The sequence below is a fragment of the Cucurbitaria berberidis genome (genome assembly GCF_010015615.1).
Source record: "Cucurbitaria berberidis CBS 394.84 unplaced genomic scaffold K460scaffold_2, whole genome shotgun sequence".
Taxonomy (NCBI): Eukaryota; Fungi; Ascomycota; class Dothideomycetes; order Pleosporales; family Cucurbitariaceae; genus Cucurbitaria; species Cucurbitaria berberidis.
The window spans coordinates 2,097,113-2,124,067 of NW_024468936.1; the positions used below are offsets into that span (position 1 = coordinate 2,097,113).

At 51.8% G+C, this 26,955-nt stretch overlaps 13 protein-coding genes across 13 annotated transcripts; 10 read left to right on the plus strand and 3 right to left on the minus strand.

Annotated features, from left to right (window-relative positions):
- Positions 1–24: 24 nt before the first annotated feature.
- Positions 25–3,019, plus strand: K460DRAFT_383998 (stress-activated map kinase-interacting protein-like protein). The gene is made up of 3 exons (XM_040935476.1): positions 25–146; positions 193–588; positions 641–3,019. Exons 1-3 carry the CDS (start codon positions 124–126, stop codon positions 2,739–2,741), a joined length of 2,520 nt encoding a protein of 839 aa, XP_040790232.1. The 5' UTR covers positions 25–123; the 3' UTR covers positions 2,742–3,019.
- On the minus strand, positions 3,014–4,392 carry K460DRAFT_363725 (uncharacterized protein). Its single transcript, XM_040932871.1, has one exon. It carries the CDS (start codon positions 4,145–4,147, stop codon positions 3,050–3,052), a length of 1,098 nt encoding a protein of 365 aa, XP_040790233.1. The 5' UTR covers positions 4,148–4,392; the 3' UTR covers positions 3,014–3,049.
- A 207-nt stretch (positions 4,393–4,599) lies between these two features.
- On the plus strand, positions 4,600–6,241 carry K460DRAFT_414373 (uncharacterized protein; the record flags this gene model as incomplete). Its single annotated transcript, XM_040937669.1, has 4 exons — positions 4,600–4,798; positions 4,854–4,872; positions 4,934–5,038; positions 5,088–6,241. 4 exons carry the CDS (start codon positions 4,600–4,602, stop codon positions 5,890–5,892), a joined length of 1,128 nt encoding a protein of 375 aa, XP_040790234.1. The 3' UTR covers positions 5,893–6,241.
- On the minus strand, positions 5,985–6,319 carry K460DRAFT_62563 (uncharacterized protein). Its single transcript, XM_040938572.1, has one exon. It carries the CDS (start codon positions 6,277–6,279, stop codon positions 6,076–6,078), a length of 204 nt encoding a protein of 67 aa, XP_040790235.1. The 5' UTR covers positions 6,280–6,319; the 3' UTR covers positions 5,985–6,075.
- A 463-nt stretch (positions 6,320–6,782) lies between these two features.
- Positions 6,783–7,349, plus strand: K460DRAFT_281389 (DNA polymeras-like protein epsilon subunit C; the record flags this gene model as incomplete). Its single annotated transcript, XM_040928489.1, has 2 exons — positions 6,783–7,017; positions 7,087–7,349. The coding sequence occupies 2 exons, from the start codon at positions 6,783–6,785 to the stop codon at positions 7,347–7,349; spliced, it is 498 nt and encodes a 165-aa protein (XP_040790236.1).
- An 891-nt stretch (positions 7,350–8,240) lies between these two features.
- K460DRAFT_352770 (SGNH hydrolase) lies at positions 8,241–9,639 on the plus strand (the record flags this gene model as incomplete). The annotated part of the gene is made up of 2 exons (XM_040931674.1): positions 8,241–8,423; positions 8,473–9,639. 2 exons carry the CDS (start codon positions 8,241–8,243, stop codon positions 9,637–9,639), a joined length of 1,350 nt encoding a protein of 449 aa, XP_040790237.1.
- A 119-nt stretch (positions 9,640–9,758) lies between these two features.
- Positions 9,759–12,131, plus strand: K460DRAFT_307117 (MSF membrane transporter). Its single transcript, XM_040930056.1, has 2 exons — positions 9,759–10,936; positions 10,988–12,131. Exons 1-2 carry the CDS (start codon positions 10,069–10,071, stop codon positions 11,899–11,901), a joined length of 1,782 nt encoding a protein of 593 aa, XP_040790238.1. The 5' UTR covers positions 9,759–10,068; the 3' UTR covers positions 11,902–12,131.
- Positions 12,007–13,747, minus strand: K460DRAFT_332922 (FAD-binding domain-containing protein; the record flags this gene model as incomplete). Its single annotated transcript, XM_040930860.1, has 2 exons — positions 12,007–13,447; positions 13,500–13,747. The coding sequence occupies 2 exons, from the start codon at positions 13,745–13,747 to the stop codon at positions 12,007–12,009; spliced, it is 1,689 nt and encodes a 562-aa protein (XP_040790239.1).
- A 1,534-nt stretch (positions 13,748–15,281) lies between these two features.
- K460DRAFT_384006 (uncharacterized protein) lies at positions 15,282–16,307 on the plus strand (the record flags this gene model as incomplete). The annotated part of the gene is made up of 5 exons (XM_040935477.1): positions 15,282–15,333; positions 15,429–15,604; positions 15,654–15,757; positions 15,803–16,160; positions 16,197–16,307. 5 exons carry the CDS (start codon positions 15,282–15,284, stop codon positions 16,305–16,307), a joined length of 801 nt encoding a protein of 266 aa, XP_040790240.1.
- A 777-nt stretch (positions 16,308–17,084) lies between these two features.
- Positions 17,085–17,964, plus strand: K460DRAFT_363729 (uncharacterized protein). Its single transcript, XM_040932872.1, has one exon. The coding sequence runs from the start codon at positions 17,162–17,164 to the stop codon at positions 17,840–17,842; it is 681 nt and encodes a 226-aa protein (XP_040790241.1). The 5' UTR covers positions 17,085–17,161; the 3' UTR covers positions 17,843–17,964.
- Positions 17,965–19,006: 1,042 nt separating this feature from the next.
- On the plus strand, positions 19,007–20,689 carry K460DRAFT_426456 (uncharacterized protein; the record flags this gene model as incomplete). The annotated part of the gene is made up of 3 exons (XM_040938251.1): positions 19,007–19,110; positions 19,299–19,799; positions 19,851–20,689. The coding sequence occupies 3 exons, from the start codon at positions 19,007–19,009 to the stop codon at positions 20,530–20,532; spliced, it is 1,287 nt and encodes a 428-aa protein (XP_040790242.1). The 3' UTR covers positions 20,533–20,689.
- A 543-nt stretch (positions 20,690–21,232) lies between these two features.
- On the plus strand, positions 21,233–23,199 carry K460DRAFT_426459 (uncharacterized protein; the record flags this gene model as incomplete). The annotated part of the gene is made up of 1 exon (XM_040938252.1): positions 21,233–23,199. The coding sequence occupies exon 1, from the start codon at positions 21,238–21,240 to the stop codon at positions 23,197–23,199; it is 1,962 nt and encodes a 653-aa protein (XP_040790243.1). The 5' UTR covers positions 21,233–21,237.
- A 1,127-nt stretch (positions 23,200–24,326) lies between these two features.
- K460DRAFT_307125 (IQ calmodulin-binding motif protein) lies at positions 24,327–26,739 on the plus strand. Its single transcript, XM_040930057.1, has 3 exons — positions 24,327–25,697; positions 25,753–26,235; positions 26,294–26,739. Exons 1-3 carry the CDS (start codon positions 24,437–24,439, stop codon positions 26,602–26,604), a joined length of 2,055 nt encoding a protein of 684 aa, XP_040790244.1. The 5' UTR covers positions 24,327–24,436; the 3' UTR covers positions 26,605–26,739.
- The last annotated feature ends 216 nt before the right edge of the window (positions 26,740–26,955 follow it).

A 26,955-nucleotide genomic window follows, 5' to 3' on the forward strand; every position in this document is an offset into this window, starting at 1 on the left:
CCAGGTACATTCATCGACCCCACAGGCATTCACTATAACCTCTACCAATGACCTCATGATACCCTTCAGCTGGCCTGAATATGCGAACTAGCAACGAGACTATGATACATTGATGTCCTGGCCATGTCGCTCCTTCAGAACGAAGAGTGAGTCCTGCGTCACCTCCGCGCTCGCCGCAACTAACCTCCGCAGCTTCGTTCTCTACCAGCTACGCACCGCATACCTCTCTTCGATCAAAGACGGTGTCGGCGAACGCCTGATCAATGTCGACTCTGGAGTCTTGAACAACCCTGCCTTTCGCGCGGCAGGATGGGTCCCCAATGCCGCAGACATCAAGCGCACCTACTCGCCGCCAATCCCCACCGCCATCACCTCCGAGTACTTCCAGGCGCCGCGTTCGGCTGGTCTGAAAGCTCCAGAAGGCTTTGGCGACGATGACGATGAAGGCGGTATGGTTACTGGAGGGGGGAGCAATGACACCGTGGGACCGACGTTGCACGCAAAGCGAAGACGCAGAAAGGAGCAGGTGGACGAGGATGACAGCAGTGACCTCAGCGACGAGAGCGATGACGAGGAGGAGGCACACAGGTTGGAATTCACCGCCAAAGCCGTGGGGTTAGACTAACACGAGTTCCTACAGGCCTGCCAATCAACTCAAATTCACCAAGATGCCACTACGAACGCGCTCTGGTTCGTCGCCTATACGCGGATCAGCTCTGCGGAATGAGCTTGATGAAGCCGGAGGGCCCTCGGTCATGATCACTTCTCCATCCAGACCACCAGATAGTAGTTTGGGTCGGGGCTCCTTGGGCGCGATGGACACGGTCAGAGGGCGTCCACGCAGAGACACCATAACCAGCAGCGAGATGTCGTCCGAAAATGAATTTGACAACTCGACGTTTAGAAAACGAAGAGTCAACCCCCGGAAAGCCGCGACTGCGAGCCAGTTGCTGTCCCAACGAATACAGGACGACGAAGGACAAGCGGTGGGGGCGCGCCTCGAAGCCCTACACGAGGGCCATGAATCAGACAGTTCCCTCACATCCGAGTTTTCAGGTTCTGCTGATAGCGGCTCCCTCATAGGCGCCGGTGACACCCTTGGTTCCTCTCCACAGGCCGTGCTTGCCACCATACCAGGGTTAACCTCTTTCAATAGCATGTCACCCAGAAAAAAGAGAGAACCACTCCTTCCTACCCTACAAGCGCTACCTCCGCCGCGACCCATCAGTTTCGTGCTCCCAGTCAGCGCGCTCACACAAGCCCTTCGCGCCAAAGAGCACAAGCCATCGAACCCACTGCAACGCTTCGCTGTGTGGAATGCCGCTAGCGAAGCCCAGCAGAACCCATTATATATCAGACTTTACTGCCCATTTTCATCAAAGCCTTCAAAAGCTGTTGAGCTTCTGATAAGAAAGTTCAATGACAAAGGTGAAGGTCCCACTGTGGCAGAGGCCATCGGATACGCATTGCACCGTTATCAGGAAGAGAAGCTGGAGCCAGCACTGACAACTGAGAAGATGAATGTCAATAGCTGGGTTATGCGCATGTACGATGATGGAGAGGTCGATGACGAGTTCCCACCGTTGACAAGAAACAAGCCCCTGAAAGATTTTGCTTCGAATAACGCTCGTGGAATGCGACCGCGTGCGCGTGAGAAGCCGTGGGATGAGTTCGCGCTTGTTGAGGCGACACAACGAGAAGTTGGTGAGAATGAAAAGGTTACACCAGTTTATACCAAGGAGGCGGCCACTGCAGTTGCTTCGCAGCAGGACGCTTCTGAAGAGGTGGAAGAGAAGGAGCCTCTCAAGGTCTTACCCAACCGCGCAAAAAGCTTTAGGAACCCCATCACCGGCCCGTCCTTTGCACCAACAGCGACCCGCAAAGATACAAGCAACCTTGCCGACGTCCCAAAGGTGCCACAAACCCATGCTGCTAGCCGCATGGGGGCGCCCAGGACAATCACGGTCCACTTCACTGACGAAAACTTCAACACGAAACACATACCAGTATCTTGCACCACGGATACTTATATCGCCGATATATTTGATCAAGTATGTCGCGACCTGCGTCTCGAGAAAGCCCTCTACATCCTCAAAGTAAGCGGCAGCACTACCATCGCACCACCGGACCGCACTGTAGAAGCGTTGGACACACGCATGGATCTTGACCTGCAGCGCCGCCGTTTCATAGGCGATGGCGTCTATGGACTCTTCGGGTCGCCAGGCTCATCATCGCCAAACGCACCGCTCATCATCAGCACCGGCGGCGCACCCAAGAAGACCAAGAAAGGCGAGCGTACCTATGCTGCCGTGTCTGGGCACCAACTCATCGATCCGCTCTCCAAGGGCCACTCGGCCGCCCTGGCTCTCACAACAACGGGCTACTACCGCCGCTACGCTGTCCTGCGCAAGCAGCCCATGTCCTTTGCCTCGAGCACATCTCGCATCCTCGCCCTCGACAACGAATACATACACATTATGCCCGGGGAAACTGGCGCTAAGACTGGTACTAGAACTGGTGGCGGGTGGGCTGAAGCGCAGGGTAAAACCACGACTGTGCACTTTTCCAGTGTCGTGGGCAGCAAGGTCAGCAAGAAGCACCCGAAGATGTTTAGGGTCATTGTGTTTAAAGAGAGGGAGACGAAGAGATATGATTTTGAAGCTAGTACTACGGATGAGGCGGTGGAGATTGTGAGAGAGATTAAGCGGGGGGTTGAGCGGTTTCAAGAGGGCATAGTGTAGGGAAGGACTGGTCGGTTTTTGCATACATGGCGCTTGTTGGCGTTTGCACGTTGGCGCCTGGAGCTGGGCTCAGTTAGTGAGCAGCATTACGAGGAACGGCATTTGGGTTGGAATAGGCTTGAGCTGGACTTTGGCTTTGGCTTTTTTTTTGGTATTGTTGGCCCTACATGCAGATATTCAGCATGTCTTCTCATCTTGATCGTTCGATCAGCACATCTAGTAGCTATCAGTTTACGAATAGAATAAATCACGGCAGTCGAAATGAAAATCTATCAATGATTCTTCCTCTATGAAACAAGTCTATTAGTTTACACCTGGAATGCCACACCCTCCCTCTTAACCATGGCCTGCCCGCCGCCCGCAAACCCCGTCCCCTCACTGCGAATCTCAACAAGACCCGGCTTCAGCCCCTTGTCCTTCTTCTTCTTGGCCCCCTCGTCCCCATTCTGCGTCGCGTCCGATGCAGTGCGCGAGAGATCCGCATCACAAACATAGCAATGTACCGCATCTAGCTCAGCCGGCTCATCATGCGCATGTCGCTGGTGCCGATGTTCCGGGGTGAGAAACCTGTCGACGCAAGGCTTGCACAAGACATGTCCGCACGGAATAGCAAGCATGGCCTTGGTGCCATTCGACAGAGCCTTTTGGCAGCTAGGACACGTGCGGGAGCTCTTCCCCGGTTCCGTGGTAGACTTTTCCTCGTGGAAATTTACGCTCGTGAGGGTTTTCAAGGAGAGGCTGTGCGGGTGTGAGGGGTTGCTGGAGGGACATGTTGGCGTGTGTTTTGCCTTGTCGAGGTGCTTGTGGTGCTGATCTGGGGTTTCGCCTGGGACCCAGAAGCTGGGGAGGTGTCCTTTTGCGGCGGTGCGCTCGGCAGACAAGGTGCGTTTTGCCTTTGATTGTTCTTCAGAGGCGATGCGTTTTAGTTCTTCTTCGTCGATGCGGAATTTGCGCTTCGTGCCTCTGCTTTCGCTGCTGTCTTCCCCGGATTTCGGCGCGTCCTGCTCTACGATGATTTCCCCGTCTTCTCTGCCCACGATACGTGATGCACCGCCTACTTTGACTGATAACCCCATCTGCACGGCTTCAAACTCCTGTACTGAACGTACTCGCGCTGCCTCGTCTTCTCGCTCTTTCTGGTCCACGTCTTCGAGCTTTTGGCGCTCGGCGAGCTTTTCCATTCTCTTCATTTCCTTGCGCTGCGCGAGGAGATTGGTCATGGCGCACTCGCGGCAGAACAGGTCGCCGTGCGGACAGCATACTGGGTCGACGGACGGGAGAAGACATAGCTGGCAGGAGCCGAATGGCAAGAAGGAATCACGCGTTAGACGGGTTGCTTGGGAGCCCCATCGGTCCTTGAGGGCGTTGCGTTCGTGAGATGTGAAGACGGATTTTGGTGGTGGCATGTCGTATTTTATGTAGTGTATGGGCCACAGCACAGTTGCAGCTCAACGATTGATGTTCGTCCTTTTACGGCGCGAGCTCAGGTGATAGATACGTTGGGTGGTGTAGTGTTGGCAGGTGATGTTGGACAGTCGCTTCTGGCCAAACGTTGCCAATTTTGGATGTTGCCAAGGTAGATATCTCAATTCACTTCACACGCAGTGGGTATCCTTTTTGAGCAATCTTGACGCCGAGATGTTGATTGCTGTATGCGTCCCAGAGATATTGTCTTCAATCGACGTCAAGCGGAAGGGCTAGCCACCGCCACACCGTGGGCCCATGCGCTAAGAGTAGAATCCCTGCCGACAAATTTCCGTCCCTGCGGCGAAAGTGACGTTGGTTGGCGCCCGCGGGCATCGCTGGAGATATTCGACCCGATTTCATCCATGTCTCGCGTCCTCCTTCAACACACTCAATGCGACCCGAGGAGCAGCCCGAAGCGCCCAGCGCGCCATGGCGGGCCGCGTCTGCCTTTACCATGGGCGCTGTGGGCCTCTTGTGCAAAGGCTTCTTGACGGGCTTGAGCAGGGTGGAGACGCATGGGATGGAAGGCTTTTTGAAGCTGTTGGATGAGCGTGAGAAGGTGGCGGAGAGAGAGCGGGGGCTGATTACTGGTGAGCGACTGCGACGTTGCGCTGTGTACTATACTAGTATTCTAATAATATGTAGTCTCCAATCACATTTCCGTGTACGTTCGTCGCTCGCATGTAGGCTTTCAAACATGAAGAACGCTGCTCACGGTTGATCAGGATGGATGATCCTATACTCTGGGGTTTACTCCCGCTGAGCTACATGTTCAATCCAGACAACTTGCGCTGGGGCCTGGGGAGCTATGATTTATGCTTTACCAACAAGTAGGTTTCAATCACTCGCTCGCGCATCTCACTACTCACAGCCTGTCAGAGGACTGTCGACCTTCTTCAGCTTTGGACAAGTTCTGCCCACCCATCGAACCGCGTACTCGCAGCATGGCGGCCTCTTCCAGCCCACCGTGACCCAGGCGATCCGCCTCCTCTCCCGTGGGCCTTTCCCTTCTGCGAACGAGTTGCCTGAAAAGGCTGCTACGTCGCTCAAGAGCCCCGATGTCATCGACCCGTTCAGCGGCGGACACCTCACCTTCACCACAGACGGCCACGATACGTTTCCTGCGCCATCGGCATATCTCAGCAGGCGGCATTCGTGGGTGCACATCTTTCCCGAGGGCATGATTCACCAGTCGGAGGACAGGATCATGCGCTACTTCAAGTGGGGAGTGTCGCGGCTGATTCTGGAGAGCGAGCCGATGCCTGACATTGTGCCCATCTTCATTGAAGGATTCGACGACATCATGCACGAGACGCGCACGTTCCCGCGCTTCATACCGCGCCCGTTCAAGAACGTCAGAGTCACGTTTGGCGAGAAGCTGGATGCGGAGCAAGTATTTGGAGATTTGCGCGACCGCTGGAAACAGATTCGCGCCAGAGAGGAGAAGAAGGGAGGGCCGCTGGAGGTGGGGGTCGTGAACGACACACTGAAGTACTCTGAGGAGGCTGTCAGCCTGCGCAAAGAGTGCACCAAGAGAATGCGGCAGGCGGTGCTCGACGTCCGGCGGCAGCGCGGGTACCCCGAGGACGACCCGAAGAACAGTCTCGCATCGACATGGCTGCGAGAAGGGGGCGGGGACAGAGAAGGGCAGAAAGCGGACGGGAGCATCACCAAGGACACGTGAGGGTGCGTGAGGGTGCTCGAGGTGGTAACGTGTATATTATGCTATACCTATGTACAACTCGGAGAGAGAAAGGGACGCCTCATCAACAACAGCGCGCGGGCAGCATTTTGTGCGTGTCAGATTAGATCAAGTAATTCACCATCAGCGACAGCCTGTCCGTCCGTCCTCTTCTGCTGCGACCGATCAACCGCAACCGCAGGCAACGCACCAAGGCGCGACCAGGGGCGGGTTTCGTCGTTGCCAACAGCAGAGCAAGGACGGGTATGGTGTGTGTGTCTCTGGCGTGCTCGTGTCGTCATCCACTGCTGCACCGCGCGCATCTACTGGTTTCTTCCCCCTAGAGAGAGATAAACCGGCAAATGCGACGAGGCTGTCGAAGGCCATCATCCATGGCTGCTCGCGTCCGGCGAAGTGTTTTTTTTTTTTTGCTGCGAAACGCTTGGCGCGGGCGGGCCTCTGCGAGATAAATGCGCTGCATGCCCCCGCCCGCCCGCCGCCCGCCAGTTCCGACCTTATGCCACCGAGTCGTCACCGCCCGCATCACACCAAGCATTTTCCAGCAAGACTGCAGTGCATTACCAGCCCTCGTCGCTTAGACGCCCAATTACATAGCATCGCTGGGCCCAGAGTCCCGTGTCGGTGTTCAAGCTCCCTGTCGTCCCCAAGCAGCAAAGATTCAAAAGTCCCCGTACCAGCCCCAGCCAATGGACAGCACCTGGGCTCCACAAAGCCCCGACCTCTCTTCCTCTTCCTACTACCACGCCGAGCCTGAAGTCCCCATCCATCCCCAGCACCAGGGCTACAGAGGCTCCGTTTCCCAAGTCCCGCCCTTTACGCCCCCCACGTCGAGTCCCACGCTGCAGACGAAGCCCCTGCCCCTCCCAGCCTACATGCCTCGCGGTGTACCCAAGCAGGAGAGCATGCACGATGCCGACTACATGCCAGACGCCCTGCTGCCCTCGATAGCACCACATGTGGGCAATGGAGCCAGTGGGGCCTCCGCCTTGTCGCCAGATACAGACCACATCAACATCAGGAACCACTTCCCCGTCGCTAGGATAAAGCGTATTATGCAGGCCGACGACGACGTGGGCAAGGTCGCACAGGTTACGCCCGTTGTTGTCTGTACGTACCACTTCTCACTCCTTCTATACTTCTGTACTTTTTTTTTTTACAGTCCTAACACCACGACAGCAAAAGCACTCGAGCTCTTCATGATCTCCCTCGTCACCAAAGCCGCTGCCGAAGCAAAGTCGCGCAACTCGAAACGCGTCGGCGCCGTCCATCTCAAGCAAGCCATCACCAAGAACGAGCAGTTCGACTTCCTCAACGACATCGTCTCCAAGGTGGCTGACGCGCCCGAGAAGAGCGAGCACGATGCCATGGACGTGGACGGGAAGAAGAAGAAGGCTCCGAGCCGGAGAAAGAAGAAGACGGACGACGATGACGATTTTTGAGCGAGCAGGGCTAGGCTTAGCAGAGATTCAGGATTTATTGTAAAGTTGAAGCCTTGCCGGGCTCTTGATATTTAGGCTCTGGTCGCGGTCGAGGCCAACGTGCAAATTGCGGTGGAGTTCACGTTCATAATCCAGGACCAAGCTCCAGTCGCCCCCAGACGCCTGTGAACCCAGGTCTAGCCTTGCGGACGTCCTGTAACGTGTCCGCATAGTCGCTTGCATTGGGAACGCACAAAAGTTTCGGCACGACCTTCCATGCTGTGGATTGACCTAGCCCAGGCCTCGCGACCAGATCCCTTCCTAGATGGACAGTGTATGAGCAGGTGTGCATTGTCCACATACCCCAGTAGACATCTTCCTAAGTTACATTTAGGTTATCACTGAATAGCGAGCATGACGATCTGGACGGTTGATGCGACGACGATACCAATGAATACAAATATTTTCTTCACAGCGAGGCGAGGACCACTGTGAGGTTTGCCCATTCTAACTAGCTATTGAAGGGCAAATCGTGCAAAATAAGACCTGTGTAGACAAGTCAAGGCCAAGCTCTTTTTACCCGCATAGTCTAGACTACTGCGTAGCGCACATCGAGCCTCATCACGTCATGACCACGACAGTTTACGCGGTCTGAGCCGATGGGTAAACGATGTCGCAAGGGACAGCGCGCCCACCAACCAGGTTAAATGGTGTAGTGCAATTTATCCGTTCATATCCGCAGATCCCTCTGAGATCTTCCTATTTTCGTTCTTGTCTTTCCTCGGCTGTATTTGTTCCTAGGGCCGCAATTTCGGTCCGCGACCACGATGGGTACTTAACGTGCGTTTTCCCGACATCGAACAACCGCGGTGATCGACATCTCCAGATCAAGCGAGGAGCAACCCGCGCAAGATGTTCTTCTCAAGATTGGTGATACTGCTTGTCGGCGCGACAGTGGCTGTTCAAGGTGATGCAAACAAGAAGAGTGTCGTGAAGCGTGCGATTCGACCAAATCCGTCCAATGGCCACTGGATCGATGCATGGGCAACCATGCCGCAACTTACAGAACCGGCGAACTTACCTCCTGCTCCCTTCGTATGTACATCCTCTATACCATGTCCAACTACGGCTGATTTCAAGTTAGAACCAAACAGGTGCCGTCTTCGCAAACTCCACCATCCGCCAAACCCTCTACGTGACTGCGGCAGCCTCGCAGATACGGTTCAAAATCTCCAATGTCTTTGGCGGCTCTAACCTCCCCATCACGGCGGTCACAGTCGCCCTGCCAGCAAACAATACAGCAGGCATCCACCAAATCCAGCCGAAGACGCTGCAGAAAGTAACCTTCTCTGGCAAAGACAGCATCAGCATTCCCAATGGCGCCCTGGCAGTCTCGGATCCGCTCAACTTCCCCATCAAGGCTCAGCAAGTTATTACCGTCACGATATATCTAGCAACAGGCCAGATCACGAACAGTATCACGAGCCACCCCGGCTCGAGGACAACGAGCTGGTGGCAATTCGGTAACGCCGTGAATGCCGCCAGTCTAGCTGTAACCGACGCAAGCACCCAGTCCGCAGCACACTGGTACTTCCTCTCGAGCATCGAAGCCTGGGTGCCGCCTACACAAGGCTCGCTCCTCATCGTCGGCGACTCAATCACAGATGGACGGGGGTCCACGACCAACGCCAACAACCGCTGGCCCGACCTCCTCTTAGCACGACTCCAGAAAAGCCCAGCGACAAAGCACATCTCCATCGGCAACCTCGCAGCAGGCGGCAACAGGATCCTAGCCGATGGACTGGGCCCGAATGCATTCGGACGCATTGACCGCGACGTGCTCGCCCACCCTGGCGTCCAATACGCCCTGCTCTTCGAAGGCGTAAACGACATTGGCAATTCAGCTCCAACGCCTACCGCGCAGTCGGCTCTCTACGACAATCTCACGCAGGCGTACACGCAAATCGTGCAACTCGTCCACGCCCACGGCATCCCCGTCTTCGGCGCAACCATCACGCCCTTTAGCGCGCCTGCAAATTCCACTGTCCAGCCCTACTCACACCCGGAGCGCGAAGTAACGAGGCAGAAGATTAACAGGTTTATTCGTGAGAGCGGGACGTTTGATGCTGTTGTTGATTTTGATAGCGTCCTGGCGGACCCGAAAGTGCCGAGTCAACTTGATCCCAAGTTCGACTCGGGGGATTATTTACATCCTAATGTGGTCGGGTATCAGCGGTTGGCGGAGAAGTTTCCTGTCGAGGTTTTTGGGCGCTGGGATCAGGGCGCGGATGAGTTTTCTTGGGGTTGGTGAAGATGATTAAATAACAAACGAGCCTTGATTATGCTACTATATATATATACCCGGAAACTTTTCCGAGGCCCACCGGAAATAACGCTGAGCGATGAATGCTTCAAACTGCATCAGGTTAGCGCCATGCTTAGTCAATGTGATTCTACGTCACATTAATCCGTCTCCACAATGGCGATTGACGGCAAAAGGTCTTGTACATGACTGTTCGCTGTTTTTTTGTGCCTTGCTTACGACGTTTGACGGATTGGACGGGTTTTAAGAGCGCGATAACGCCGTTGTCTGTTTTTGTTTGCATATAATGACCTGGAGGGGCGGATAAACCTGAGGTTAAAAAGATATATAAGAGAAAGGAAACGAGCTAGGAAATCTAAATTATATTCCAATTGGAAAATATACAGCTTGCTCAACTGGGATTTCGATATCGACATCATGCCGGAAACATCACACAACATCGCCTCAGGACCAGCGAATAATCTACACAACCCACCAATCGACGTCGAGAAAGGAAGACGCCCAAGACCACGACGAAGAAGCTCAGCATCAACATCCTCGTCTACAGACCTCCATGAAGAAGAGGAGAAAGCCTCCCTCGACGGCCACCGTCCTACGAATAGAGAACTCCACGATAGCATTAGTAGATCGCGGAGTCGAGGGAGGAGTCAGCATGGTCGAGCAGCGACAACCAGTGGTATGGACCAACTACGCCCAACACTCTCGCGGAGAGATACAGTTTTGTCAAGGATACGTACCCGGCCAAACATGGCGCCATTCTCGCACCCGCTAGCGCACCAACCCACTACTGCAGATGTGCTCGTAGACTTTGAAGGCGACGACGACCCCTACCGGCCCATGAACTGGCCGACCAAAAAGAAAGTCACTACCACGCTCATGTACGGTTTGACTACTATGAGCGCAACGTGGGCTTCCTCCGCCTACTCAGCCGGCACAACCCAGGTAGCCCACGAATTCCACGTCGGACAGCAAGTCGCCGTACTCGGGACAACGCTCTTTCTCTTTGGCTTCGGACTGGGCCCTTTACTCTGGGCGCCGCTGTCGGAAGTCTATGGTCGGCGCGTGGCGGTGCTCACGCCCATGTTCGTGGCCATGTGCTTTAGTTTTGGCAGCGCGGCGGCCAAGGACTTCCAGACGCTGATGATTACGCGGTTTTTTGGGGCGTTTTTTGCTAGTGCGCCTGTGACGAATACGGGGGGTGTGCTGGGGGATTTGTTTAGTCCGGCGTGGAGGGCGATGGCGATGGCGGGGTACGCATTGGCTGTTGTTGGCGGACCATGTTTGGGTATGTCATTCTCTTGCCCTTTGCGCATACATGGCTGACTTGAAGATGCAGGCCCCATCGTCTCAGCAGCCTTCGTGGCGAATCCATCTCTCGGCTGGCGCTGGACCGAGTACTTCACCGGCATCCTGCAAGCGGTCATTCTTCTCATCGACATCGTCTTCATCGACGAGTGCTATCCGCCCAAGCTCCTCGTCTACAAAGCGCGCCGCCTGCGCCACGAGACTGGCAACTGGGCCCTGCACACCAAATTCGAAGAATGGGACGTCAGTATCAAAGAGCTGTCTAAGAAATTCCTCATCCGACCCATTCAACTGCTCTTCACGCCAATCTGCTTCCTCATAGCTTTATACGCCTCTTTTTGTTATGGTATATTATACATGCAACTAGGCGGCATACCCATCATCTTCCATGAGCAGCGGGGCTGGCCCGTAGTCTCCTCGACACTGCCCTTCCTCGCCATCCTCGTCGGCGCAGTCTTCGGCTGCGCTATAAATGCCTACAATCAACTCCTCTACAACAAAGTCTACTACCGGGCAGGAAACCGCGCCGTCCCCGAGGCACGTCTGCCCCCCATGATGCTCGGCTCTGTACTCTTCTCTGCCGGCCAGTTCGTCACGGGATGGACGGCGGATCCGCGTTTCCACTGGATTGCGCCTGTGATTGGACTTGTCATGCTGGGCACTGGATTTTTTACCATCTTCCAGGCTGCGCTGAATTACCTGGTTGACACGTTTACACTCTATGCTGCCAGTGCCGTCGCTGCTAATACGTTTCTGCGCAGTTGTTTTGCTGGCGCGTTTCCCCTTGTCGTTGGGCCGTTGTATCATAATATCGGGGTTGGGCCTGCGAGTAGTATTACTGGTGGTTTTGCCGCGCTGCTGATTCCTGTGCCGTTTGTGTTTTATGTGTTTGGGAAGAGGGTGCGGCGGGCGAGCAAGTGGAGTCGGGGGAGTGTGTTTGATTAGAGTGCATGCAACGAAATCTAAGAAAACCAGGGACGATAGCAATACTGCGTAGACCCTGATACGATCAATGTGGTTTCGATTTCGATTTGCACAGAGGGTATAGATCTATCTCGCGCGACACATGCGGCCGTCGCTTCGGACCGTCCAAGCCTCACTGCCAACGCCCACCGTGGCATAGAATAGACTGGAGGGATCCCATTTCCTCTTGATGCTCAGTAATTTGTTATAGTTCGAGCCCCAGAAGGTCGTCTGAAAGTTCGGTTGACGCCAGTCAGCCTCATTCACGTACGAACCACTGCCCGGTGTTGCAGCCTCGACAAGCGGCTGGATGACGTTAGTCATCTTCTCTTGTGTGGCAATCACCTCCGACCACGGCGCTGTGAAATTCCACGGAAGCGTGAGGGTTGCGTGCACGATGGCATTGCGCCAGGCTGGATGAACCGAAGTCGTTTTCTCCGAGCCAAAAGACTTTACGTTTGTTCCAACGCCGATCCAGGTCACGCCCTTCTCCACGATGGCTTTCCAGGTTTCTGTGATGTTCCCCACGACGCTTCGCGGGATCAGGCGCGCTCCATATTGGGCGATGCCTACTTGGATGTTTCCGAGGGGTAGGGGGCCAAAGTACTTGTCATAGTGCTTGTAATATGTGTCAAACTCGCTGTAGTTGACGGTGTAGTTTACACTTTTGGCGTCGAGTTTGGCGATGAATGGCGCAAGGATGGTCTTGACCTCGGCCGCGGTTTTGTTGTACGCGTTGAGCGGAGCGATCATGAAGAACGAGGAAGTGAAGTAGTGAACCACCATGGTTCCTGCATCGACCATCGCGGGTAGCTCCTCATGGAATGCTTCGATCGCGTCATAGAAGACATCCTGGGCGTTGTTCGTGGTAAAGAATGACAAGGAAGCGCCACCAAATACAGCTTCCTTGTGTGCCTTCACGGTCATGGACACCACAACACCATATGTGCTACCGCCTCCACCGTTCAAAGCCCAGTACAAATCGGGGTTCTGGTCCTTGTTGGCGTTCACGAGTTTGCCACTAGCCGTAACAACTTCCCAGCTTAACACGTTATCAGCAGCAAGACCGAAGCTGGTGCTGATCGCTGAATGGCCTCCGCCTTGGGTGTACCCGCCAGCGATACCAACGGTAGGGCACTCACCCCCTACAACCACCAAGCCCTTGTCGCGGGCAGCGGCCATGATCTCAAAACCCTGGACACCAGCGCCGAGCTTGAATGCTGCGCCACTGTATCCCGAGCCCTTGTACGCCGTAATATGAGAAATGTCCTTCAGGTGGTGCGTCCATACCGCCAACGAGCCAGCACCTGTGGAGCGACCACGATAGTCATGTCCCGTATTGCGAATAACAAGACGAATATCCTTTGAGGACGCAAATGCGATCGCTCGCTGGATGTCTGAGGATTTAGAGGCATTAACGGCATATCTAACGTAGTTACCAAGCTCACACGGGCTGTCTCGAGGTTGGAAGGGATCACAGCTTTGATTGGCGAAGAACGGTGCCATCACCGAAGAGGAGGACTCATAGCTTGTAGGATGTAAGTCTTCTATATCTATCCAAGACAGGTCGCCGTACTTACTGAATTTTCTCATACTGCCATTGGCTTTTCAGGCTTTCACAGGTAGCGTTGTCGAAGCTCGCACCGTGGCATGGGGTTCCAAGAGGCACCGTTGCCACCAGCTGTCCGCCTACTGTCCTGTTGAAGTTGTTCCACTCTGCCTTCGACGGCCATGCCTTGTCCCCGGGAAACGTTTTGCACCGGCTTGAGGGTTGGACGTTGGCAAGAACGGCACCGAAGAGCGTGAGTGCAGTCACGATAAAACGCATGCTGATGGCCTACTGGTACTGTATTACACTGCAATATCCGCGCGACTCCAGCCTGGTACATATAAGAGAATCCTTTCACGTCCCTGGCCTGCGCATGGCGACCGGGCTAGTATCGACCTAGGACGAATCAATCTCCGGTCGTTATGAGATTGTGCATCTGGTCCGACGTACTGGTATTTGAGCGTTGTGGCTTGCCGCTCACGCCCCGCTTGGAAATCCAACCGTAACTTGAAGGGACGCCCAGTTGTAACCCGGGTCACAGTATTAATTCTACCAATTGATCATATTACCACTCCAGAGTGCAAGAGGCACCTGCAACAAACAAAAATCGTTCTCAGCACCCGGCTCCAGGCTGTCTCTATCTGGAAGGTACTCCGGAGGACCAGGGACGGCCCGGCTTAACATCTCGTTTAGACCAGTACCTGCACAGACCAGCAGGTCTGGAAGAATTACGCCACACGGCACGGCACAGCTGTTGCTGTTCCGCCTTGTACAATACGGGTAGCGTTGCACCTCAAACCCTTCCTCAGCGCTGGCCTTCCACGCAACAAACCACGTTAACCAAAGTTCCGACCGTTGATGAGCAATTCACTCAAAAACTGTGGGACCCAAGCTGCAGTATCAGCTACCTTATTATTTTTCTGTGTCCCTAGAGACTGGAGCCTGCGGTTGCTTCGCATCTGGTTGAAACCCGACCTTTTTTTGAGTTGGTAAACCATGCATGGGCGCCAATCAGTCGAATAAGCAAAATATGCCTCAAAATTCGCGAACAAGATCCCGTCCCGACTCTCAACAGGGTCTATGGCCAGCATATGTGATCATACAGGGTGTCGCACTCAAAGTACTTTCACAGAACCAGCGATAGGTCAACTAGGGCGTAGGCGCTTTGAAAATCCTCTTAGGTGTCAGCTCGCATTCCCATGTGTAAAGGGCAAATTAGAGTTTCAAGCTATCAAACTATCTAGGCCCTCTGGTGGGAGGGAAAGCTACAAGGATACGAGCTGACGTTCAAACGCCCGGTAGGTGGTCAACAGCAGTTCTTGTTCCCTGTTTTGGAAAACGGCTCGCCAGCGATCTTGCGTACCTCGAGCAAATGTACCCCCAGTGAGCTTACTATAGCGCCATGGGTTGGAATTATAATACACGGACCATGTTGCAAATGCTGGGCCGCATATCTCAGCGGTGGCAATCGTATTCACTGCGTTATCCCTTGTGGTTTTATTGCTGCGCTTCTACATTAGTGGCTGGATGCTCAAGGCGATCGGAGCTGGTATGTATCTCTCGAGTCGAACTTTTCTCGTACACGGCGAATAACCTACATCTCACAGATGACCACGTCCTAATCTTTACCTGGGTGAGCAAGCACTGCGAGAGTTCACGAGGTATTGCGACTGATACTGGCAAAGGATAGCGGCTTGCGGCTTCACTGCTGTTTCCGTCGTCCGTAAGTTAATCCCACCTGTTGCTAAATGCCAAAAGCCATCTCATGTTTTAAGAAACCAAATGGGGTCTTGGCTTGAAGCACTTAGTGGATATGCCGAAAGAGAATGTCTACAACTTTGGACTGGTAAGAGTGACTCCTGAATGTCTTGTGCGAGAGATCCACTAAGAAAAATTAGGTTCAGTATAAGGGTGCACCGTTGTGAGTTGAGGTTTCTCAGCACGGTGGATTGAACTGCAGCTACTAATCTCCACAGCTACACTTCAAGTATTCTTGGCTTCAAGATCAGTCTACTATTGATGTACCTTCGATTCATGACCAAAGGCGCTGCACGCACTACTACGATAGCATTCATCATCGCTTGCGTGTTGTTCCATCTTTCATTTCTCCTCGTTCAGAGCAACTTATGTCAACCGGCAAGTCGTGACTCGAAACTTTGGACATCAGCCGCTAATGCGACAAAAGGCTGTAAAGCAATGGGACCCTAGGATCACTTGGGGTAGATGCCTGCCTGCTGTCCCGTTTTACACCAGCATGGCATCCCTTATGATCCTGTTCGATATCACGGTGTAAGTGACCCATCCGCCGTCTAAGACATGAGCTCATACTCTCAGTATGCTTCTACCGTTCCCGGTGCTGCTCCGCAGTCATGATCAAAAGCGAAAGAAGGTTGCTTTGCTGGGTCTTCTAGCCCTAGGTACATTCATCACAATCATCCATGTCATTCGCATTCGAACGGTCAAGAATCTCGCCAACTACCTCGACTCGGCGAACCTGATCTTGTGGTCAACGGTCGAGACCAATCTTGGCATAATCGTGGCTTCCATACCTACACTTGGACCTCTTCTCAAGTACTACGCTGAGAAGACACCAAAGGGCTATACAGCGAACTCTAACAGTCATCCACGGTCATTATACGCGCTGAAGCCAAGATACGGAACAAGAGAAGGTTCTTTCCCGCTCGGTAGCGGTGTCCACTAAGCCGCGCATATTCGTGGCCCCTCTGAGGGAGCAGGAAGCGAAGAGTTCATCCTTTGTGATGTTGCTACAATAACAAATAGGACAGAGGTTACAATTTCAACTTGTGCCAAAGAAGGGCCGCATTCGGTCATGTGTTAGCTTAGGTACCAAAAGGCATTATGCATTATGAACAGTTCACACTTGTTCGACGTATTTTTTTGAATGGATCTATTTTTGACTGAGTAAGATTGTACAATTGTGAACGTGAGGAATTTCGTCAACCTCGCTGTTTCTCACGTGCCTCCCGTTGCTTCGCCAAGATTATAGGTATTTATTGCGGCACAGCAGGCCTACATATATTTACGTCACGGTTGCTTCATTGCCACATCATGCAAGCCAGCCATACGAAAACAATTCCTATAGGTTAATGCTCCAACAATGGGCGCTTTCACTATCAAATCAGTGTAGCAAGTATAAGGTCTCCTTCGTACCTACTGTAAGCTTGTTGCATCGTATGACGTGTTGCTGTGCCTCCCTGGGAATGTCTTGATTTACGCCTGACGCCGCAAGCCTTGAGTGGCAAAGAGTCCGGTCGATGATGTCTGCCTTGATGTATGCCTTGATGTATGCCTTGAACTAGGTGTTTCACTTCGAGGGAGCCAGCCTTGAGGAGCTCTTGGGCCTACCGTTGAGTTTTATGGTACAGCCGTCTTCTTATTCGGGCCCTTGCGGGTGTTCTGTAAAACCCAGACTCGTTGGCTGTGAGGAGATTAGCTTTTTCTGCATAGAAATTATGGATCTATTTGCTTGTAGGATGTTGGTGTGGCTGCAGTTCTATTTCGGGATGGGCGATGTTGAATGCGGGGCAAGCTAGTGGTGAGGGTGTTGCCACATCAGTGTCGTCGTGTTTTAACGTTTCTCTTCGCGCTTTCTTCTGCTTATGCAACTTCTTTTCGGTAGAATCATCTCTCGATTGTCCACAGGTTCATATCTATCACGGTGGAAACCTCATGATGGCTACGGGTATACCCACTATACACTCATCTCAATCTCCATCAACCCTTCCATCGATCTCCATTTGCATCTCGACTCCCATCCCCACATTCGACCTATCCCTCGACACGCCTTTCCCGATAACCGTCATTCTGAAGCTGCATTACCACCAACCCATTACGTTCCGAAGACGCGAAGAACACTTTTTTGTTACTCCTCTCGGTGACCCTGGCTTAGTGTTCACAAACATTCGCACCGGGGAGAAGCAAATTGGATCGAGAGTCTTTGTACATTACATGAGCACAAATGAAGATGGTCTACCAACGGAAAGGAACAAAGAGGGTTGGCTTACACTACATCCGGGTCAACCTCACACTCTAGATGCTACAATCGAACCCATAAGTGGCGAAGGTCGAATGAGGACTATTGCTGAGATGGAGAGTGGATCAAATGAGCGGTTCGCGACGCTTAAATGGCCGTTGGTTCATGCGCTTTTAGATGGAGAGGTGTACGAGATTAGCGTTAGTAAGGAGGCGCGCATAAAAAAGTGGATGGTGGGGGACCTGGGAGAGATACTAGATTTGAGGAGGTCAAATTTAATGCCAATTATCAAGGATGAGGTGATCGACTTTGAGTTGAAGGAGACAAGTAGATTTGAGGTGAAGAGGCCGGATCGCGATGGTAGTCTGAACTGGCCATGAAGAGAGAACATCCGGAGTGGAGGAGTGTCGTTGGTCTTTGCTATAACGTTTTAGCGCAAATTGGGATATACATTTCAGCTCAAGTAAGAACATTAACGAGTAAACAACGCCCAAGCACCCACATGCTTCAACACTTGTCCCATTTATCCCATGGCATCATGTCCGACTATGTGATGACACGCTTAGGTAGAGCCTTTATAAAGCAAAGTTCAGGATTTCTGAAGGACCGCGCTGTTTCTACCCAGATGTGGAGTCCCTGCAAGACCCACGTTCTGAGTAGCATGAGTTCAACGCAAAATAGGCGTAATTACAATGCAAGACTGCGATGCACCTATGTCAAAAAAGCTGTGACCACTGGTTGCTCCGCGTGGAGGTATAGACTGCGCCACCCAACGACGCATGGGGCAAACATGAAACAGCCATCTTTGGCACAGGATAGGCAGCTATTCTCCTTGGATTCCATACACTCCTACGCCGCATGAGATGCCAAGGATATTTTGTAGCTCGAGGTCCTTGGCGCCCTGCCTGCGCCCTGCGGCGTTGGGGGCCAGAAGACGCGGCGTAGTAGGCATCGAGCCGGTTGAAACATACGAAGAGAGTTCGTGGGAATCAGTAGTCTGATCTATCGATGACCTCGTTGTGACATTGATATAGCACAACAACCCAGTGGCCTGGGCTAAGAACATTGGGTTTTGGGCAGTCTTTGCTGTAATTTTTGCCACCACGAGAGCATTATAGGTTAACAGCAACGTGTGGTGGCAGGAAATATCAGTTTTCGGGATGTCAGGGGCTGTTTACAAGTACTCTAAACCAGACTGCTGGAGTTGCAAGGTATATGCTCCCTCTACCAACGCCGTATGCAGTTGGTGGAGGGAACGCATGACGAAGGTTAGAGATCGGGGCCTGCGCCATCCTGAGGAATTGAAACAGTTGGAGCTGGACGTAGTGTATATGCGCCGAGATTGGATTCTGATGTATTCATGGAGATGGCACAGACCATTCTCAGTTCCTATATGAAGACGTCGGCCACCATTTGTTGAAGCATCGAACACTGGTCGATGAACATCGATCAGCTCTTTAACACCTGGAATTCAATCAACACCATCTCTCCAACAGCTCTTTGGATCAATATCCCACCTTCAGCATTAGCCTCCTTAGTCTGTCATGTATTCTCGAATCTTGCAGTACGCCGCCGTAGCGGCCGTTACCTTCGCTGGGTGGTCGGCTGCACTGCCAACCGTGGAGCGCGGAGTCCAAACACCACCTTTGTAAGCCTGCTCTCTTCTTTCAATCTCATGTTTTCTCCATTGTTCTTCCTGGATAGCTGAATGCAAATGATTGAACGGTTAGATTGTTGAGGCGGTAGCGGAAATAGTGTTGTTATATGCTGAAATAGCCGATCAGAGGTAGCATGCGAGCGCGGGAAGTTTAAGATCGTCTGAGCAAGTCCTAACAGAGTCAGAATTAAGAGAGCGGCACCTGCCTTCGAGTGGGATTACAGTCTCCCCAACGCACAGGAGCAGCGCGAAAAAGCCGGGGAGGCGTGGGTAGGCATGATACTCCTAGCAAACATGGTGTACCACAAAAACATCGACCCAAACAGATGGCCACGAATCTTCAAGCATTACTTCAACGATGAAGACCAGGGGAAAGTCGACAAGATCTTCAGCATGCTCGTGGGCGAAGGCGAAAAAGAAGACCCAAACGGCGGAGCAGCGTTCATGTCAGATATCATCATTACTAACAGGCCCGTACCAAAACATGAAGCAAAATGCGATGAATATGGAACAGTAGCCTTTACAGCCAAAATCAACATCACCCCACCTAAGTTCGTTATCAGGCTCTGCGATGCGGCATACATCTACCCTCTGTACACAAAGACGGGTTGTGATAAACTGGGCGATACAGCAAGCGGCTGGATGGCAACTTTAGACGGTGTCATATTACACGAGATGATGTAAATTATCTTTCCCCAAACAAAACTCTTTCTCTTCTAAATTTCTTCAAGGCACGTTGAAACACTATGCATACCCGCCACAGGCAAATATATACAAGACTACGGCTTAGCCGGTTACGGGCCAAAGAACACGCGCAGCTTCAAGGACAATCCAGCAAACGAACCGACAAACAATGCTGACCAGTACCGTTGGTACGCGCAGGAACTTTTCTGGACAGAGCTGTGCGATAAAGAATTTAAAGACGCGACAATGAACGATGATTATCCTGAATTAGAACCCCCACCAAAAAGTTCGCCGCCTCCACCTCCACCGGCTGTTGTGAAGACCAACGCGCTCTCCATCATTTTCCAGAAGTCCCTTGACGAAATAGGCGAGGGATACGACTGGCTCTTCTTTCCCGGAAAAAAGGGCGAGGCCATGCTATGCCATGATCAGAAAGACAGTTGGCATTTCACCTCGCAGGTGGGTATGAACAAGGATGGCATTCCTCCGTGGCCCACAGGGACGTTCCACTTCGATAACCTGTTTGGGCGCGTTTGCGATTACAAGAACGACGGAACAGACAATCCCGGTATGCTTTGGTGCAAGGATAAGGATGGTCAGAATCTTAAGGATGTTGGTATCCAATGTTATTCAGACAACATGAGAACGACGAAGACGACGAAACAGTGTACGAAGTCGGGATTGATACCATCAATAGATCATGTTGCGGTGGCATACTGCGAGTGGTGAAGAGGATCAAGGTGCAAGAGTTGCACTTAGCTGGTCTAAGACTGTTTTCTTAGGCGTTATTTCCTTCTTTCTTACGCTATTGCTATTTATTGGGGTAGAGCCAAGGAGGGATTGTTGCCAGTGCTATATCCTAGAGTCTCATAGGTATCGTACCGTACATTTAGGCCAATACAAATTGTACGCCTTTGTCTTCCTTCCAGTCAAGTTTTCTATAACTCCACGCTCCTATCTAGACTTTTAAGATATCAGATTCAAGGTATCCAGATAAAGCTCAATATCAAAGATGGAGAGGAATCGCGAAAGTAACTCCTTGAGTTATTCAGAAGGGGAGCTTATCAGAGTTGCTATCCTCGGCAAGGGAGCTTTTCAGGGCGCGTTGGCAGCCTTCCGAGAATCTGGTAAGCGATAGAAGAACTGCACGCGGTATACCTGTGTGATGCAGCAAAAAATAGTTCTAAAAATAATTGCGGGGGTGATGTTCTTTATCTTCCGCATTCAGTTTTTCCTGCCTTTGGGCGCAGCTGATAGCAAATGGTAGCATGTGGATATTTCACGACAATTGGTTGGCTGAAACGACGCCAGTTGATAAAACCCCGCAGCCTTAGCTGAGATAAAAATTTCCTGAAATCAAGCCCAGAGTTCATCAAGTAGCCCCTTTCACGTTAGCTTTCCGACATATATCAATACTTGGCACTTACCTGGAAAATGTATCTGCAACTGAACCCCTCTCTTAGAGAAATACGCCTACTATGTCTGCATCCAGGTGAATGGAACGATGCCATCGAGTGCCATTTACAGACAGTATCATTGGATAAGCGACCCAGGTTCAAGGCTATCTCATATGTATGGGGCGATTCCCGACAAAAGAGACCTATCACGGTCAACGACCAATCGTTTGCAACAACAAAGAACCTATTCGCGGGCCTCCAACGAATGCGCGATTCAGGAGAAACACGGGCTGTATGGGCAGATGCTGCGTGTATCAACCAGGCTGATCTCAACGAGCGATGCCAGCAAGTGCAACTCATGGGAGACATATACAGCTCCGCGGAAGAGGTGCTCATTTGGCTTGGTTATGGTGGAGAATCCCAAGCTCCTAGTGAACAGCCTAGAATATATCAGTGGACTGGAGATGATACGGATGTGGAACTTGTGAACGCCTATTTCGAATGGTATCAAAATCAGAGGGAGGAGAAGAACTATGGAGAAGATATACTTGGAGCATTCGTTTTCATACGACTCCGCGCTGGTGACAAGCATCTCAATGAGATGCCTTTCTTCGATGTTGAAGGGAAAAGGTTGCAGGCCCGGAAACCTTGGCCGGCGGTTGTCCGCGCTTTGGAGACACTTAACTCCGTCCCTTGGTGGACGAGGGTTTGGGTCCTTCAGGAAACAGCCCTTGCTCGCAAGGCAACGGTTATATACAATCATACCACCGCTCCTTGGGATATGCTTGCGCGGGCAACCATAAGCTCGCAAACACATGACCAGTTCTGCTGCGAGGACTTGCTCAACACACGGCCACTTGTAGAGGAAAAGATAATCACCAAGTTAAGAAGGGTAGTTTACGATGACATAGAGCTCCTGAGGGGTTTGAGGGCACAGAATAAGCGAATTTCCTTGTCACAAGTCGTATCTCAAACTCTTCAACGAGACGCAACAGACATTCGCGATAAGGTGTATGGACTACTTGGGCTTACTACGAATTGGTACATGAGAGACCCTTTACTCCCTGACTACACTCTAGGACCAAGAGAAGTATTCATGCGCGCGAGCCTCAGCGAACTTAAAGGTTCTCTTTCCTTGCAAGGGTTGATGGGAACTACAAGAACGGATGTACCCGATGTACCATCTTGGGTTGTTCGAAGTAGCAGCTCAGAGCGATGGTATGCAAGTCAAGAAAGCAGGATCAATCGCACGAGTTTATTCTGTGCGTCACTTCATACTGTTGCTAATGTTGAGCGAAAAGGAGATGTTTTGGTTGTCGATGGATTCATACCAGTTGATACAGTCGCTTGCATCGGGCCGGCCATGTTTGAGGCAACGGATACCTGGGTGGATATCATCACCGTTGTTAACGTATGGCGCCAAATGGCTGAGTTGGGGAATAAAACGGACCGCATCTATACTAGGAAGCAGTCCTGGGAGGAGGCATTCTGGAGAACGACCGTCAACGACTGTATTGGGTTCCACCCTTCTGAAAAGTCCAAGCAGCAGAAGCTTGATCCCAATATTGTCGGAACAGTTTTCAGAAGGCTTAGAGACTCTGATGTTCCAAGTCTGCCAGAAGACTGGTGGAGTTGGCTTCAGCTTCAACCGCCCAAAAGCAAGAAGGGACACAATGATGAGAACGATTACAATAATTCTCCCAAATCCAATCCGGATGATATCAGGTTATTTCACCAATCCTTTCTCGGGGCGACGGCTCTTAGGAGGTTTTTTATTACAACGGGTGGCCGTATGGGACTAGGCCCGTCGTCCATACTTCCTGGTGACGCCATGGTCATACTGTTAGGAGGAGACACACCATTTTCAATAAGACTCAATCCAGGTGGAACTAGTAATCATAGTACGCTTATAGGGGAATCTTACGTCCATGGATTGATGGACGGAGAAGGGGTTCCAGCCAACTGGAAGCAAAAGGTCATCCACATATCCCTGAAATAGCTAGGAATTGAAATTCCATACGATTTTGGTGCAAGGATAGGCCTGATCTCCACGCGCAAATATGGACTTGGTTGTGAGTTCCAACACATATAGTAAGAGTCTTCTTGAAATCTCATTCTAATTATTTCGGTGCACTATTCCATTAATATTTGTGTTAATCTCTTCGTGTGCAATCTAGCGCACTTATAGGTGTCATTAGAAGCATCTCTTCAGGTGCGACTAGTATACCAATTGCGACTAAAGAATTGATCATGAAATTAGTTCCTATTAGGATGGGCGAAACTCCCTAGCGACGACGCCACAACATGGCTTGATGAGATGCATCCTCCCCAGTCCATCTACTCAAGTCTCTTGCGACGCTGTTTGCGCACCACGAATCTCTCTTTTGCTCAATATCTGAATGATGTACCCAGAACCGTACCGATTATCAAAGAGCTGCGCGAACGGTTCGGTGTATATACTTGCGAGCAATGAAGCACCTGGTCCTGGATTGCAAGTGCGTATCCTATCTTCAAAATCGAAGACGGCTTCGCGGAACAAGATGAGCAGTGGCAACCCAACTGGAGAGAGACGTTCGAGGAGCACGTTGCCCGGAGTACGGAACTCCTAGACAATATATTTACTAATGATGAAAGCGAGTTCGTCGCTCTAACAGCAAATTCAGGTGCAATTATGGCGCTTTTTGCTGCTGCGGGGTGGATGAAGATACCAATTGCAGCGGGCGCCATGTATCCTTTGTTAGTATGCGGTATAGGGTGCAGATAAGGTAAAGTAAAGTATAGGTATCGCAGTACGTTTCTTCCAAACCCTTCCAAAAGGGCTAGAATCGAAAACTTCGAAAGGCCCGTTATCCTTAGCCGTCTGCCAGCAAACCGGTTTGACAGCCGGCAAAGGCGGGTGGGCCACTCCCGGGGATGAGCCAATGACGTGCTGAGAGACGGGAATAAGCTTTGCTGAGCATTACCAAGCCTCGACAAGCCTCGACAAGCTTTACGAACGGCGCAGGGGTTGCACCCAAATTAGGTCGTATAAACGTCATTGCGCTTCCGTTCCAACCGATTCAGACAAAGGCTGGCCATGGAGTGTGCGGAGAAGTAGTGGTGTTGCGAGTCTCGCCGGCTTGGTGGCAGAACGCGTCATGACTAGCGGCTGCTAGAACCTTGGAACTGGTCGGCTTCGAAGCCCGCAACGCGTATGCAGGACTTGTCAGCCATATTTCCACAACTCGGCCGCGACAATGAGCTCGACAGCCTACCTCATCACCATCTCCGTCACAATCCTTCTCGTCTCCCTCTTTTACCTCTGGCACCTGCAACCGTGGGTTCACCGCAGAACGATGCCACCCAGAATTTCCCCCAAGGTCTACAGTCTCTGCACCTCGCCAAAGTCTATTGCATCTGAATATGCCCTGGCACAAACCACCGCACCTGGAAAGATTGCTGCAAAGCTCTATGGTACAGAAGGCGTCTCTGTTTCCTCTCCCAAACCATCCCGCGAGCGCATTGCCCCAACTAGCGAAGATCTTCAGCGCGCCTACGAATGTGGAAACTTTGGGCCTCAACGCCCGAGCGACCTCTTTCTCCAATGCTATCACGACGCTCTCTTAAGCCTCGAGCACGACCCGCTGAACGGCTGCGTTTCACCCAGCCTGATGGGCAGCAACGGCGTAATACCCCTGACCATCATTGGCAGCATCGTCGACATATGCCGTCATATGTCGAATCTCATTGCACGTGCCGAACGTGAAGTTTTCCTGGCGACCAATTTCTGGATGAATAGCGACAGCTCCCTCCTCATCACTGACGCCATCCGCGAGCTGTCGCGACGCGTAGGCAGAAAGGGGACAGGCGAGAAGGCGGTGGTGAAGATAATGTATGACCGTGGACACATTAAGCAGGTCGTCGACAATCATACCGTTGTGCTAGAAGACGAGTACACCGGAAAAGCAGTGAACCTGCCGCATCCTCTGGAAATTCCGCATGTGGATCTCCAGGTCATGAACTACCACCGGCCCATGCTGGGCACATTTCATTGCAAGTTCATGGTTGTGGATCGGCGGATTGCAATCATCAACTCGAATAATATCCAAAGTAATGACAACTGCGAGATGGCCACGCAGTTGGAAGGCAAAATCGTGGATTCCTTCTATGACTTGTGTTTGCTGAGCTGGGACAAGGCGTTGGTGCCACCATTGCCGTTGGCTGGTAACCTGGCCGCCGAGAAAGACTTCCCAACGTTTACAGATGCGAGGTTTTCTGCCTTGTTTGATGCGGAAGGGCGGCTGAAGATGCCAGTTTTGCATGATGGGATGGTTCCAGGAGAGGTGAACGGGGCGCACGAGACGAACGGGGAACATGATGCCATGGGACGACAGTCACAGCACACGGGTCAGGATCCACATTTTGATGTAGACATTGCAACGGAAATTGCAAGGATGCAATCAACATTGACGCCCCGCCGTGACGAGAGGAGGATGGATCGCGTTGCCAAGCATCTCAGTGAGCACCATTTTATCTGGAAATATCTCCATTATCAAGCTAACAGGATGTGTAGACGAGGCAACTCATATCGATATCAAACCCACTGCCCCGGAATGTGCTCCAGAAGACGACTATGCACCTTTTATTCCCCACGCCCCGCATCAAGAGTTTCCCATAGCCCTAGTTAACCGCAAGCCTTGGGGCGCGCCCAATCACTCTTGTGTGAACACTCCTCAGAATGAAGCCTGGTTATCAGCCATCCGGTATGCACAGAAAACCATCTTCATCCAAACACCCAACCTGAATGCTGAAGCGCTACTACCGGAACTTTTGGGCGCCATAAGACGAGGTATCAAGGTAACATACTACGTCTGCCTCGGTTACAACGATGCCGGCGAAATGCTGCCCTTCCAAGGGGGAACAAACGAAATGATTTCACACAAGCTGTATTGCGATCTATCAGAGCACGATCGGCAATTCCTGCATGTGCACTTTTACGTAGGGAAAGACCAGATACAGCCCATTCACAATAAGTTCAAGAAGCGAAGCTGTCATAGTAAGCGCTTTTTCCCTCCCTATTGGGATACTCCTTTGAAGCTAATATTGAATCCCAGTCAAATTAATGATCGTGGACTCTCACCTTGGCATTCAAGGCAATGGTAACCAAGACACGCAATCCTGGTACCATTCGCAGGAAACAAACGTCATGATCGACTCTCCCCTCATCTGTAATGCTTGGCTCAATGGAATAAGAAGGAATCAGAATACTCATCTGTATGGGAAGGTATCGCAAGTGGATGGAGTATGGAGAGACGTTGATGGAAAGGAGGCCAAGGGTGCAATTGGGAAGGATCCTGGGTCTTTCGCTTGGGCCAAGGGAATCAAGGGAGCTATTCAGAGGGTTAGAGGAGCCGGGGGCTTCTAGTGGTTCATGGTCTAGAGCAGTGGAGTTGTGGCGTTTTGGAACAATTCCAGGGCCGAATACGAGGATATTAGGGACCACAGTCAGTTGTCATTTTAGGTATCAAAACTGTTATTATTGTCAAGTTTATTGTGATACAGAGCTCATAAACAGCCTACCGTGGTTTTAAGTCAAGAAAAGTACTCAAGCTCCGATCACATGCATGCCTGCAATTCCAACCCCGCGAGAAATAAGTCACCCTTTACAGTCCAATGCAAAACCACGACGCGCCGATTCTAAGGGAGCTTCTAAAATAATGGCTGTGTTTCGATGTCGCGGTGACGTGGGCGAGGAACGATTTGCCTACGGTAGGGA

Bases quoted from the DNA above. Each gene is read 5' to 3' on its own strand.
- K460DRAFT_307125 (XM_040930057.1), top strand. From the start codon at position 24,437: ATGAGCTCGACAGCCTACCTCATCACCATCTCCGTCACAATCCTTCTC. The intron at 25,698-25,752 runs GTGAGCACCATT...CAGGATGTGTAG, and splicing joins TCGCGTTGCCAAGCATCTCA to ACGAGGCAACTCATATCGAT. The intron at 26,236-26,293 runs GTAAGCGCTTTT...ATTGAATCCCAG, and splicing joins CAAGAAGCGAAGCTGTCATA to TCAAATTAATGATCGTGGAC.
- K460DRAFT_62563 (XM_040938572.1), bottom strand. From the start codon at position 6,279: ATGATGGCCTTCGACAGCCTCGTCGCATTTGCCGGTTTATCTCTCTCT.
- K460DRAFT_363725 (XM_040932871.1), bottom strand. From the start codon at position 4,147: ATGCCACCACCAAAATCCGTCTTCACATCTCACGAACGCAACGCCCTC.
- K460DRAFT_383998 (XM_040935476.1), top strand. From the start codon at position 124: ATGTCGCTCCTTCAGAACGAAGA. The intron at 147-192 runs GTGAGTCCTGCG...TAACCTCCGCAG, and splicing joins TCGCTCCTTCAGAACGAAGA to CTTCGTTCTCTACCAGCTAC. The intron at 589-640 runs GTTGGAATTCAC...GAGTTCCTACAG, and splicing joins GACGAGGAGGAGGCACACAG to GCCTGCCAATCAACTCAAAT.
- K460DRAFT_307117 (XM_040930056.1), top strand. From the start codon at position 10,069: ATGCCGGAAACATCACACAACATCGCCTCAGGACCAGCGAATAATCTA. The intron at 10,937-10,987 runs GTATGTCATTCT...TTGAAGATGCAG, and splicing joins TGTTGGCGGACCATGTTTGG to GCCCCATCGTCTCAGCAGCC.
- K460DRAFT_363729 (XM_040932872.1), top strand. From the start codon at position 17,162: ATGGCTACGGGTATACCCACTATACACTCATCTCAATCTCCATCAACC.